This window comes from Salmo trutta, chromosome 40 (assembly GCF_901001165.1).
Source record: "Salmo trutta chromosome 40, fSalTru1.1, whole genome shotgun sequence".
In the NCBI taxonomy this organism is placed as follows: domain Eukaryota; kingdom Metazoa; phylum Chordata; class Actinopteri; order Salmoniformes; family Salmonidae; genus Salmo; species Salmo trutta.
This window is the reverse complement of record NC_042996.1, coordinates 13,213,465-13,225,195: the sequence shown is the minus strand read 5'-3', so window position 1 is coordinate 13,225,195 and position 11,731 is coordinate 13,213,465. Positions and strand designations below refer to the sequence as shown.

Genomic DNA, 11,731 nt, shown 5'->3' with positions numbered 1-11,731 from the left:
GTCCAACCAACGGAACGTGTTGTTGGAAAGTTCTATCAAGTATATTCTATCCTTCAAGATGATTCTGGAAGGCGTAAGTTATAGCGGTGAACTTTTCCAAATAGTTTCGCAGAAATTTCTGACTCAACCTTTCAGCGAGTGTGCCGATTTTGTCAGTGGACAGTACACAAACGCATGCGCAAAAGGTGCTGCGCTGGTGTTCACTCGTTGTGAAAACAGGCAAATGCATGGATATGTATATCACTGTAATTATGTGAATACACAATAATATATTCAATCAGTTAGTGTGTTAAATGCAATACAATTGTGCACTAGGTCTGATAGGTCATGAAAACACCCTGTTCTTCTATAATCATAACAGACATACTGCATGATGACATCACCATTACATTGTATTAGTCAAAGCTTTTATTTTAAACAATATAATGGTAACAAATGCACATAGAGAAAGGGAGGGTAGCTTTTGAGTAGAACCGTTTTTTACACGTGTATCATTTAGTGGGAGGGTGACACATCGACAAAACGGCCGCTTGGCGGTCAGGGGAGGCAGTGCACTGTATTTTGGGAGGACGTGTAGCTCCGTGCTGGGACTGGTTCTTTCGCAGCCATTTTCTGTCCAACCAACGGCCGTTTTGAGAAGGTAACCAACCAGGGCTTCATTGCAGGTTTGTGCCTGGCTCCGGCCAATGATTGCTAACCAATTCCTCGTTAGCTCGAATGGAAATGTCCGTCTCTGACTAATTTCTATTTGTTGCGTTTAGGAGTTTGAGAGCAGGAAGTATCGTAAAAATGATGAATTAGCTTCATGTCCCCCTGCCTCCGTTTTCAATACAAAGAACAGGCCGAAATGCGAACTTCCGATATGGAATTTCGTTGTGAACAGACAGGTCTTGCAATGAGACAACCAACGTGGCTACAGGATAACGTGAAATTGTACCCAGAATGCTTTCGATGCAACAATAGTCGTTGTATAGTCGAAATAAAAATGTGTGAGGGTCAAATGGCTACCTAACTAAAGCCATTGCTTCCTTTGTCCAAATTATATTTCGCACGAAACATTTGCTAGCTAACGCTAGCTTCCCATTTAGCAAACAACCGCTCATTTGGTCAGCGAAATTTACTAATTCGGTAGACATGCTAGCTAACCGTTTTCTAGCAACCTACCCTGGCGAACACTTAGCCAGCTAGCTAAACAGTATTGTTTAGCGAACTAGCCAGTCAACAGTAAGTGCCTTCCAACAACTCAGCTATTTGAGTCAAACCATGTCGTCCTTTGTTCCAGATGGAAGAAGACCGTTCCACCACCGACGCCTCCCAGCTAACGTTAGGCATCTCTGGTGAATACATGTCAGGAGGATATGTACTCCAGTCTCAAGATGGTAAGAGACATCAGTTGATAAATTCAAGCCTAGTTGGGGAACCAGGTGTGCGGATATCATGAATCGAATATCCCCCAATCAAAATCTACTGTAGTCATGTTTTTAACCAAGTGAGTCGAGAACAAATTGTTACTTACAATGACGACCTACCAAAATGCAAAAGGCCTCCTGCGGGGACGGGGCTGGGATTAAAATAAAAAACAGGACAAAACACACATCACGACGATAGACACCACAACACTACACAGAGAGACCTAAGACAACCACATAACATGGCAGCAACACAACATGGTACAAGTATTATTGGGCACAGACAACAGCACAAAGGGCAAGAAGGTAGAGACAATACATCACGCAATGCAGCCACAACTACATTATCACATTCTCTACATCTCAATGCAGGAATTATGTACCTAATGCCTATAATCAATTATCCATGTTTTCCACGTAATAATGTGTGTGATGAAGATGATGGAGAGGAGAGTCTGAACGACCATGATGATGGGGGCATGAAAGAGAACTTCCGGGAGCAGGACATCTACCTCCCCATCGCTAACGTGGCACGCATCATGAAGAACGGCATCCCACAGACCGGGAAGGTAACCATGGTGTGTGTGTGTGTGTGTGTGTAGGCTGTGTGAGAGCAAGACTTGTGTCGTATTCATTAATGTACACCATAGTAAAACGTTTAACAGAAAACCAAAAGTTTCTTATTGGACAAGTTCAGATGGTCCCTCCCTGTTTCAGTCTGTTTTTTGTTCTTCTCCGTTTGGTGCCAAGTGAATACAACCCAGAAACGTTCTCCTCATCTTATTCCTCTTTGTCCTAAATTGTGTGTGTGTCTCACAGATAGCGAAAGACGCCAAGGAGTGTGTGCAAGAGTGTGTGAGTGAGTTCATCAGCTTCATCACGTCGGAGGCCAGTGAGCGCTGCCACCAGGAGAAAAGAAAGACCATCAACGGAGAGGACATCCTGTTTGCTATGTCAACCCTGGGCTTCGACATGTACGTGGAGCCCCTCAAACTCTACCTGCAGAAGTTCAGAGAGGTGCGACTAAACACACTACTTCTGCTCTGACAATTAGTCTCTCACACACAATCACAAGTGTCCATGAACAATCGCACATCACATGCTATTTAATCTCTCACAATGTGTTGTTGTTTCCTAGGCGATGAAAGGGGAGAAGGGAATCCCAGGTGTGTCGGTGGGAGAAGGCCTGGGGGAGGAGCTTACCGACGACAGCTTCAGTAAGTGGTTCAGAACAGGTCTCAATTTTGTCATCTCATACTAAAGTAGAGGCTTTACAGTCATGCATACATATGTAAAATGTATGCGGGCATCAGTAAGTCGCTTTGGCTAAAAGCATAAGCTAAGTGGCATATTATAGTCTTGTGCTGTGGACGGTTTTGTAATGTCCTCTTCCCTCTATTCCAGCGAATCAACTGCCATCCGGAATAATAACAGCCGACGGCCAACAGCAGAACGTCATGGTGTACACCACCTCATATCAACAGGTAAGTGACATTTGAACCAGAACTAGACCATTACGACATATCCATGACCGTTCTCTCCATTGCCTCTGTCTGCTCCTGTAGATTCCTGGCGTGCAGCAGATCCAGTTCTCATGACGAGGCCTTGCTCCTGCTCTGACCGCGGCGGCCATCGACTGCACGGGCACAGGCCTGGTGACTGTAGGCTGAGCGTATGACCCCACCGTCAAACGGTCAAAGGCAATCATCAGAAGGACAGGAGGTCTTGGAGGGGGGGCTGTTATGGATGGGAACGGATGTATCAACCACCACAACCCTGTCATGTAAATGTACAAGTCTGTTCACTAAATGTACTACGTACTCATGAGGTGCCACATGGTTTGGAGTACATCTTTCAACCAGTTTGGGATACTTTATTTTTAATGCTAATTGGACCACTTAGTTTGTTTTTGTACATTGATTGTTTTATGCAGGTTTGGGAGGTGGAATGGGACGTTTTTTTTGCTCCCTCATTTTTGAACCATGAGGAGAGGTGTCTTTAATGTCAGCTCTTTTCTACGTGGACAAACTAATACCATGCGCTTTAATGTGATGTAAATCCTTTGAATAAAAATCCAAATGACCCAATACCTTCTGGTTGTCATCGACCTCTTTACACACATCTGAATGATTACACAATATTTTTTTTTTGCAGTGCTACTGTAATAAATGTAATTTACTGTCATTTAAGGCTCCCGAGTGGCGCAGCGGTCTAAGGCAATGCAACTCAGTCACTACAGTCCCCGGTTCGAATCCAGGCTGTATCACACCCGGCCGGGATTGGGAGTCACACAGGGCGGTGCACAATTGGCCCAGCGTCGCCGGGGTAGGCAGTCATTGTAAATAAGAATTTGTTCTTAACTGACTTGCCTAGTTAAATAAAGGCTAAATAATGTTTATTTTTTATATATAACCAGGGGTAAAAGTAGATTTTATTTATTCCTGGTACGGGATTTCAATCAATACTGTTTTAATCAATATGACAGTTAAAAATAATCAGTTACAGTTTAGCCATGTAAAAAGTTAACTGTTCCAGGAAGATAACCACAAACAGCATGATCATTACACAGGTGCACCTTGTGCTGGGGACAAAAGGCCACTAAAATTAGAAGTTTTGTGTCAACACAATGCCACAGATGTCTCAAGTGTTGAGGGAGTGTGCAAATTGGCATGCTGACTGCAGGAATGTCCACCAGAGCTGTTGGCAGAGAATTTCATATTAATTTCTCTACCATAATCTGCCTCCAATGTCGTTTTAAAGAATTTGGCAGGACGTCCAACCAGCCTCGCAACCGCAGAGCACGTGTATAGTGTCGTGTGGGCGAGCAGATTTCTGAATTCAACGTTGTGAACAGAGTGCCCCATGGTGGCGGTGGGGTTATGGTATGGTCAGGCATAAGCTTAGGACAACAATGACATTTTATTGATGGCAATTTGAATGCACAGAGATACCGTGACGAGATCCTGAGGCCTATTGTCGTGCCATCCATCACCTCATGTTTCAGCATGATAATGCACGGCCCCATGTCATAAGGATCTGTACATAATTCCTGAAAGCTGAAAATGGCCCAGTTCTTCCATGGCCTGCATACTCACCAGACATCCATTGAGCATGTTTGGGATGCTCTGGATCAACGTACACAACAGCGTGTTCCAGTTCCAGCCAATATCCAGGAACTTCCCACAGCCATTGAAGAAGAGTGGCACAACATTCCACAGGCCACAATCAACAGCCTCTGTGCGAATGAGATGTGTCGCGCTGCATGAGGCAAATGGTGGTCACACCAGGCACTGACTGGTTTTCTGATCCACACCCCTACCTTTTTTTAAGGGATCTGTGACTAACAGATGTATATCTGTATTCCCAGTCATGTGAAATCCATAGATTAGGGCCTAATGAATTTATTTAAATTGACTGATTTCCTTATATGAACTGTAACTCAGTAAAATCTTTGAAATTGTTGCATGTTGCATTTATATTTTGTTCAGTGCATATGTTAAACATTTTATACTTTGGTTATAGGACTTATAGGACTTCTATGTTGAAATATCATGTCTCAATATCAGTTAATATCATCCCATAAGACAATGGTGACAACTCTAAAGCTTAAACTATCAAGAGCTGATTTCAATAAATACTTCATGGTTTCATCTTTGGTCTCTGTCTAGATGTGGCCTACTCCAGCAGTCTCCTGTCTGAAGAGCAGTTCCTGTGCTCTATCTGTCTGGATGTGTTCACTAAGCCTGTCTCTATTCCATGTGGACACAACTTCTGCAATGCCTGTATCAGTGGATACTGGGATACCAGTGTCCTGTGCCACAGTCCAATGTGTAAAAAAACATTAGATAAGAGACCAGATCTGTTTGTCAATACTTTCATTTCTGAGATGGCTGTTCAGTTCAGACAAACAGTTGAAGTTAAAACTACCAGCAGCCCACACCAATGCCCTGACATAATTGTAGAATTATCCTGTGACATCTGCACTGGGATGAAGCTCAAGGCCCTGAAGTCCTGTCTGGTGTGTCAGACCTCTTACTGTGAGACTCATCTGGAGCCTCATCAGAGAGTCCCAGCCTTAAAGAGACAAGCTGGTCAACCCTGTGGAGAACCTGGAAGACAGGATGTGTAAGAAGCACGAGAGACTCCTGGAGCGGTTCTGTAGGACTGACCAGACGTGAGTTTGTGTCTTGTGCTTGAAAACAGACCACATGACTCATGACACTGTCCCTCTAGAGGAAGAGTATGGAGAGAGGAAGGCTAAACTGGGGAAGACTGAGGCAGAAGTGCAGCAGATGATCCAGGAGAGACTGAAGAAGGTTCAGGAGATCAAACATTCAGTAGATCTGAGTCAGAAAGATGCAGAGACGGAGATATCAGACAGTGTACAGGTCTTCACTGATCTGGTTCGCTCCATTGAGAGAAGCCAGGCTGAGCTCATTGAGGTGATTGAGGAGAAGCAGAAAGCAGCAGAGAGGCAGGCTGAAGGGCTCATTAAAGAGCTGGAGCAGGAAATAACTGAGCTACAGAGGAGAAGCACTGAACTGGAGCAGCTCTCACACACTGAGGACCACCTCCACCTCCTACAGAGCTGTCCATCCCTCTGCACCCCTCCACCCACCAAGGACTGGTCTGAGATCAGTGTTCACAGCGATCTGTGTGTGGGGACTGTGAGGAGAGCTGTATCTCAGCTGGAGGAGACACTGAATAAAGAGATGGAGAAGCTTCCTGATGTCAAACTGAAGAGGATTCAGCAGTATGCAGTGGATGTGACTCTGGATCCTGATACAGCACATCCCTACCTCATCATGTCTGAGGATGGGAAACAGGTGAGACATGGAGGCACACGGCTTAATCGTCCTTATAATCCAAATAGGTTTGATCAAGTTTTAAATATCCTTGGAAAGGAGGGTTCCTCCTCAGGGAGATTTTACTACAAGGTGAATGTTCAGGTGAAAACCATGTGGACTTTAGGAGTGGCCAGAGAGTCCATCAACAGGAAGGGGAACATCACAAAGAGCCCATTAAATGGATACCTTCCCCTGTGTCTCCTTATACCTGAGAGAGAAGCCCCAGAAGGTGGGGGTGTTTGTGGATTATGAGGAGGGGCAGGTCTCCTTTTATGATGTGGAGGCCAGGTCTCATATCTACTCTTTCACTGTCTGCACCTTCACTGAGAAAGTCTATCCATTCCTTGGCCCTGGCAATGATAAAGGTGAAAACTCTTCCCTTCTGTTCATCTCTCCTGTCAATCACCCAGACTGAGTTCTGAACTAAATGACCAGTACATTTAATAAATGAAGAATAATCATAATCTGTCGTCATACAGTACCAGGGAGAATATTTCACTGTAATGTAATTTCTGGTGGTGGTTGTTTGTGTCCCCCAGCATTGTAAGCTATAAGAAGATATACAATCTCTCCGGGCTCATAAGTTAAGATTCATATCTGGAGTTACATTTCTGAGGAATTTCCTATAATGAGATAATATAAGCAACATTTTTGTTTTTTTAAGCTCATTTATTGTTTGCACTGTATATCTCTAATAACCTTTAATAAACTTGAATCCTGGATTTTGAATCATACAGTAGAAGTAAGAAATACTTGAGTCATTTTCATACACTATCCTAGTCATCCAGTGGAAGTGGTTTCAGTCCAAGCCTGTCTCGGTATTGGTCCATGTATGGCCGAGCTACCTCCCACACCTAGAGAAGGCCACGGGTGAGAAACATAAACAGAGAAGTACATTTTTATCTGCCTCGTTATCAATGAGCTGGATTGGTTAAAAATATCATACTGAGATGGGGTGAGTCTCTTGCCTTTTCCTCCCTGAGGAGCGTGTGAGCAGCCTCGATGTCAGGACTCATTTGACGGTCATGATCCCAAGGCCTGATGGGAAATAAGAATAAACTGATGTGTTGTAGAACTCTCCCCACACCTTTCCAGAACAACAACATTGGGCAGTCCTCAAATCAGAGATTCACATTCTCATGGTTCGTACCTGACAACAGTACGCACTAGCTCATGGACTTTCTCCAGAGGGGTAGTGGACTTGAGCGGGCGGAGAAACTCCAGGGCTTGACAGGCAGCGAGCAGCTCTATGGCCAGAACTGAAAAGCAGCGATGCCTTTTTATTCTCATGGTTAACTCTGTATGCATGATATTTGATGGGACGAGCATACTATACGAGTTACCTTGCTCTACGTGTTCCACCACCCTCAGGGCCTTCCTAGCGGCCCAGCCCCCCATGGAGACGTGGTCTTCAGTGGCTGCGCTGGTGGACAGGGAGTCCACGGAGGACGGGTGGCACAACGTCTTGCTCTCAGATACTGCAGAGACAAGACATACACACTAACGTTTTCTGTGTGAACACACACACACACACACGCACGCACACAAAGAGACCTACCAAGGGCAGCAGCAGTGCAGTGTGCAATCATGAAGCCAGAGTTGAGGCCTCCGTCTTGGACCAGGAAGGCAGGCAGCTCACTGAGGGAGGGGTTGACCAGCCTCTCTGTCCTCCTCTCACTCATACTGGCCAGCTCATGGACCCCAATGGCCAGGTAGTCTAGAGCCTGGGGGAGAGAGAGGGTTAGCCTTGTCCCAGATCAGTTTGTGCTGCCTTGCTAACTCCTGTGATCATTGGTAAGGCAGTGCAAGCATATATTTGACCAGTCTAGGAAAGAGGGGGAACAGTACTGAAGGAACCGAGGAGTTTATTGTATGGAGTGAATCTATTTGTCTGTGACTCTACCTTGGCTGGGTATTCTCCATGGAAATTACCCCCAGAGATAGTCTCACCTCGCTCTGCAAAAACCAGCTGGAGGAGAGTTAAGGTTTCATATATGGGACAACATGAGTCTCTAATATAAACTGTAAACAGGAAACCAAAGCCCATATGGCTCCTCCTTGTGGTGAACTTATATAAACACAGGAGGGGACTAAAAGGAGATCAAAGAAAGACATGATGTCTTCAAGTAAATATAACACTGTAACTCAGTGGGAGGATACAGGGTTGTCAGTGGCACTGTTGAGCTCAGTGGAGAGGATGCTCTTAACAAAGGCTATGGTGTCGTTAGCCACCCCATGAACCTACAAGAGAGGAGAGAGACACAAATAAACACTGGTACTAGGGTTAGTTCACTCCAGCCCCTCACTGCAAGGGTACAAAGATTTGTAACACACACACATGCACACACACACTCTACCTGTGGGATACAGCGGAGGGTGTATGCATCCTGGACACGGTCACATGTCCTATGACTATCTACAGGAAAACACAACAAAGGAAGTCAGAGACAGGAAATGACCAACTAGCACTGTTAAGGTTCCCACCAAAGGAGTAAACGTCTTCATTTGGACACAAAATCATAAGAATAATTGAGTGTGTGTGTTTCTGTGTGTGTGTTTCGCTTGCCTGACTTTACCAGAGATCTGGGAGGGGAAGATGTCCGAGTGGAGTAGAGAGCGGAGTCTCAGAGCCACCTCTATCTGACCAGGGTGTGGCCTCACTGCATGGACGTCTGGAAGGGCAGAACAAATCAGTACACAATGGAATGGAACAGCTAACTTCTTATAGCTTTATCAAAGCTCCAACAGTGAATTCACTGTGTGTGTGTGTGTGTGTGTGTGTGTGTGTGTGTGTGTGTGTGTGTGTGTGTGTGTGTGTGTGTGTGTGTGTGTGTGTGTGTGTGTGTGTGTGTGTGTCTGACCGCTGTGGAAGGCCTTGGTGGTGCCCCTCAGGGCCTCCAGGCTGAGGGCAGCGATGATGTCAGCCTGCCTGGCCACGCCCACAGCTCGCTCCACTGCCTCCGCCGCCAGAGATGACATCATCTGAGTCCCGTTGATCAGACCGATGCCCTGCACGATAAAACACTTATCCTTACTTGATCCTCAAAGACATCACTATCTACTGCGATTATATCCCAGATATGATATCATCTAACCCCAGCTATCAATAATCAGTATACAAGACTACTTAATCAATGCCTGATAGAAAATCCAACAAATAGTAAAAACAAGAGTTCCTATTACTACAGCTCTAGCACTGTACCTCTTTAGGCTTCAGTACCAAAGGTGTGAGTCCATGACATTCCAGTACCTGGAAGGGAGGAAAGAAAGAATAAAGGAGAGGAGAAAGAAAGACGACGGAAACGAGTTAGGGGCCTTAATGTATACATTTTATCTCAGTCAATCATCTAACAAAAACACATTGGTTCTCTGAGGTGTGTCTTTGGGTTGAGAGAGAGAGGCATTGTGGTTAACCCAACTGTTTTGGCATGGTCCCAGCCGCGTTGAGGCGACCACATCCTGCCCTCTCCCATAAGGCCCAGGGTGAGGTGGGCCAGGGGGGCCAGGTCTCCACTAGCCCCTACCGTTCCCTTCTCTGGCACCCACGACAGGCAGGAGGCTGGGGGATTAGAGAGAGAGAGATCTGTCACACACACACACAGACACACACAAGCACAATGTACCTGGACAGGACATGCACACACACAATCACACATGTACACATGCACAAACACACCCACAGAGTTCACGGTTGCTATAAGTCAAACTGTTGAATCAGAATTTCAATGAATGTTGTTACTGTAGACTGGGTTTACCATTGAAGGCTTTGACCATAGCCTGGATCGTTTCCATGGAGACGCCACTGTAGCCTTTGGCCAGAACGTTGATCCTCAGAGCCAGTAGCATACGGGTCCTCTCTACACTTAATGGGGGGCCCACTCCTACACACACACACACACACATCGAAAAGTATTTCAATTACACCAGGGGTGCAATTTAGTCAAGGACAGGCCTGATCTGTCCCTTGGATATAAAGGTATTATAATGACATGTACTGGGTTTATGTAAGCATGGTAACCCACCAGCACTATGAGATCGAATCAGATTCGCCTGTAGTTCCCTGAAGACAAAAACACACACACACACACACACACACACACACACACACACACACACACACACACACAGTCAATAAATGATTCTGACAGTTAGCGATTGACAAACAGATCTAGTTCACAATGTTTATTCAAATGGAAAAAGACTAGTTCTTCCCAGCTAGTTAATAAACAACTTACATGAGTTTATCCTTCGGAATGAGCGTATGGGCAAATTTCCCAAACCCTGTGTTGACGCCATAGACAACTACAGGGAAAGAACACACATACATAAAGAGACATATAAACACATGTAGAATCACACATTCTATTAATCTATAGCTATATATTCTATTAATCTATACATACCTCGGTTTTCTTTTATGATGGTTTCTATCACTTCTCTGGCTTCATTGACTTTCCCTTCAGCCTCGTAGGTCAGCTGGGTGCCAAAACAGAGGAGTTCAAACGTTAACCGACAGTAGTCGGCCAGCACGGCTGATAACGGTCTGATTGGACTATGATGAAGCATGGTCTTCTTTAATCATACCTTGATGTTGAACAGGCCTTTCCCCAAACGGACCAGATCAGCTGTGTTCAGACTGTTCCCATCCAGAGAGAGGTACTGGAACGCAACAAGACACACACACACAGACAACGTCAATGACAGGCATACAGACAGAGACACAGCAATGTAGTCAGCTGATATACAGGGTTACATTGTGGGAAACGTGTCAAATTCGATTTGCTTTTCCATTACAATTTTGACTAATTCATTATGTTCCTCCATCAAGTCTCCCATCCTTTTCTCCCCACCCCCTTATTTATACCAATGAATAGAATATTGTTCAAGCAGAGGATAATAACAGAATGCAGATACTCACCTTTTTGGGATCTAGACACTGGCGTTTCCCAATGGCAGTTTCTTCCTTACCAGCGTTGATAAAGTCGTTGTGCTCCTGCACATCCATTAGGAGAGAGAGAACAACTATCAGAGAGAAAGAGAGAGAGAGGGATACAATCAGAGAGTGGTAAAGACAGGTAGCAACCTGTGACAATGACAGAGACAATTCTTTATAAAGCCAGGGGAAAGGATCATTTTCATTCATTAACTGGTCTACCCACCACGGGGCTGGTTGCAACACAGTTAGGCTTGTGCCTGGTCATTACTCTACGTCCGATTAAACATGTCATACCAACTTTTTGATGTGTAACTGGTGCAACCACCCCCTTGTACATTAACAGTTCTGTCTCACATTATGTCCCTGTCTTGTCCCTAGTCAGTGTACACCAATGTTTAGCGGAGAAGTGGAACGACAATAATGACAATAAAACTGTCACGCCAGCTCCCTCTCCCCCTCCCTGGCGCTCGACGGCGCCAGGCTCCCCAGCGTTACGCACTCCTGCCACCATCATTACGCACTGCTGCCACCATCATTAC

At 45.2% G+C, this 11,731-nt stretch overlaps 2 protein-coding genes and 1 pseudogene across 3 annotated transcripts; 2 read left to right on the top strand and 1 right to left on the bottom strand.

Moving 5' to 3' along the window:
• The first annotated feature begins 535 nt into the window (after nucleotides 1-535).
• Nucleotides 536-3,496, top strand: LOC115180626 (nuclear transcription factor Y subunit beta). 2 transcript variants are annotated; one of them, XM_029742861.1, is made up of 7 exons: nucleotides 536-665; nucleotides 1,283-1,379; nucleotides 1,848-1,978; nucleotides 2,229-2,426; nucleotides 2,548-2,626; nucleotides 2,814-2,893; nucleotides 2,975-3,496. In XM_029742861.1, exons 2-7 carry the CDS (start codon nucleotides 1,283-1,285, stop codon nucleotides 3,005-3,007), a joined length of 618 nt encoding a protein of 205 aa, XP_029598721.1. In that variant the 5' UTR covers nucleotides 536-665; the 3' UTR covers nucleotides 3,008-3,496. The 2 variants fall into 2 exon arrangements, with proteins under 2 accessions (XP_029598721.1, XP_029598722.1); XM_029742862.1 differs by having other exon boundaries at nucleotides 537-640.
• A 97-nt stretch (nucleotides 3,497-3,593) lies between these two features.
• On the top strand, nucleotides 3,594-6,993 carry LOC115180624 (E3 ubiquitin-protein ligase TRIM39-like; annotated as a pseudogene).
• LOC115180625 (histidine ammonia-lyase) lies at nucleotides 6,905-11,353 on the bottom strand. The gene is made up of 18 exons (XM_029742860.1): nucleotides 11,175-11,353; nucleotides 10,841-10,915; nucleotides 10,660-10,732; nucleotides 10,492-10,558; nucleotides 10,279-10,316; nucleotides 10,012-10,137; nucleotides 9,676-9,815; nucleotides 9,459-9,506; nucleotides 9,118-9,265; nucleotides 8,833-8,928; nucleotides 8,614-8,672; nucleotides 8,417-8,497; nucleotides 8,160-8,225; nucleotides 7,815-7,980; nucleotides 7,600-7,734; nucleotides 7,407-7,515; nucleotides 7,225-7,294; nucleotides 6,905-7,110 (listed from the first exon to the last, which is right to left on the bottom strand). Exons 1-18 carry the CDS (start codon nucleotides 11,259-11,261, stop codon nucleotides 7,033-7,035), a joined length of 1,662 nt encoding a protein of 553 aa, XP_029598720.1. The 5' UTR covers nucleotides 11,262-11,353; the 3' UTR covers nucleotides 6,905-7,032.
• Nucleotides 11,354-11,731: the final 378 nt, after the last annotated feature.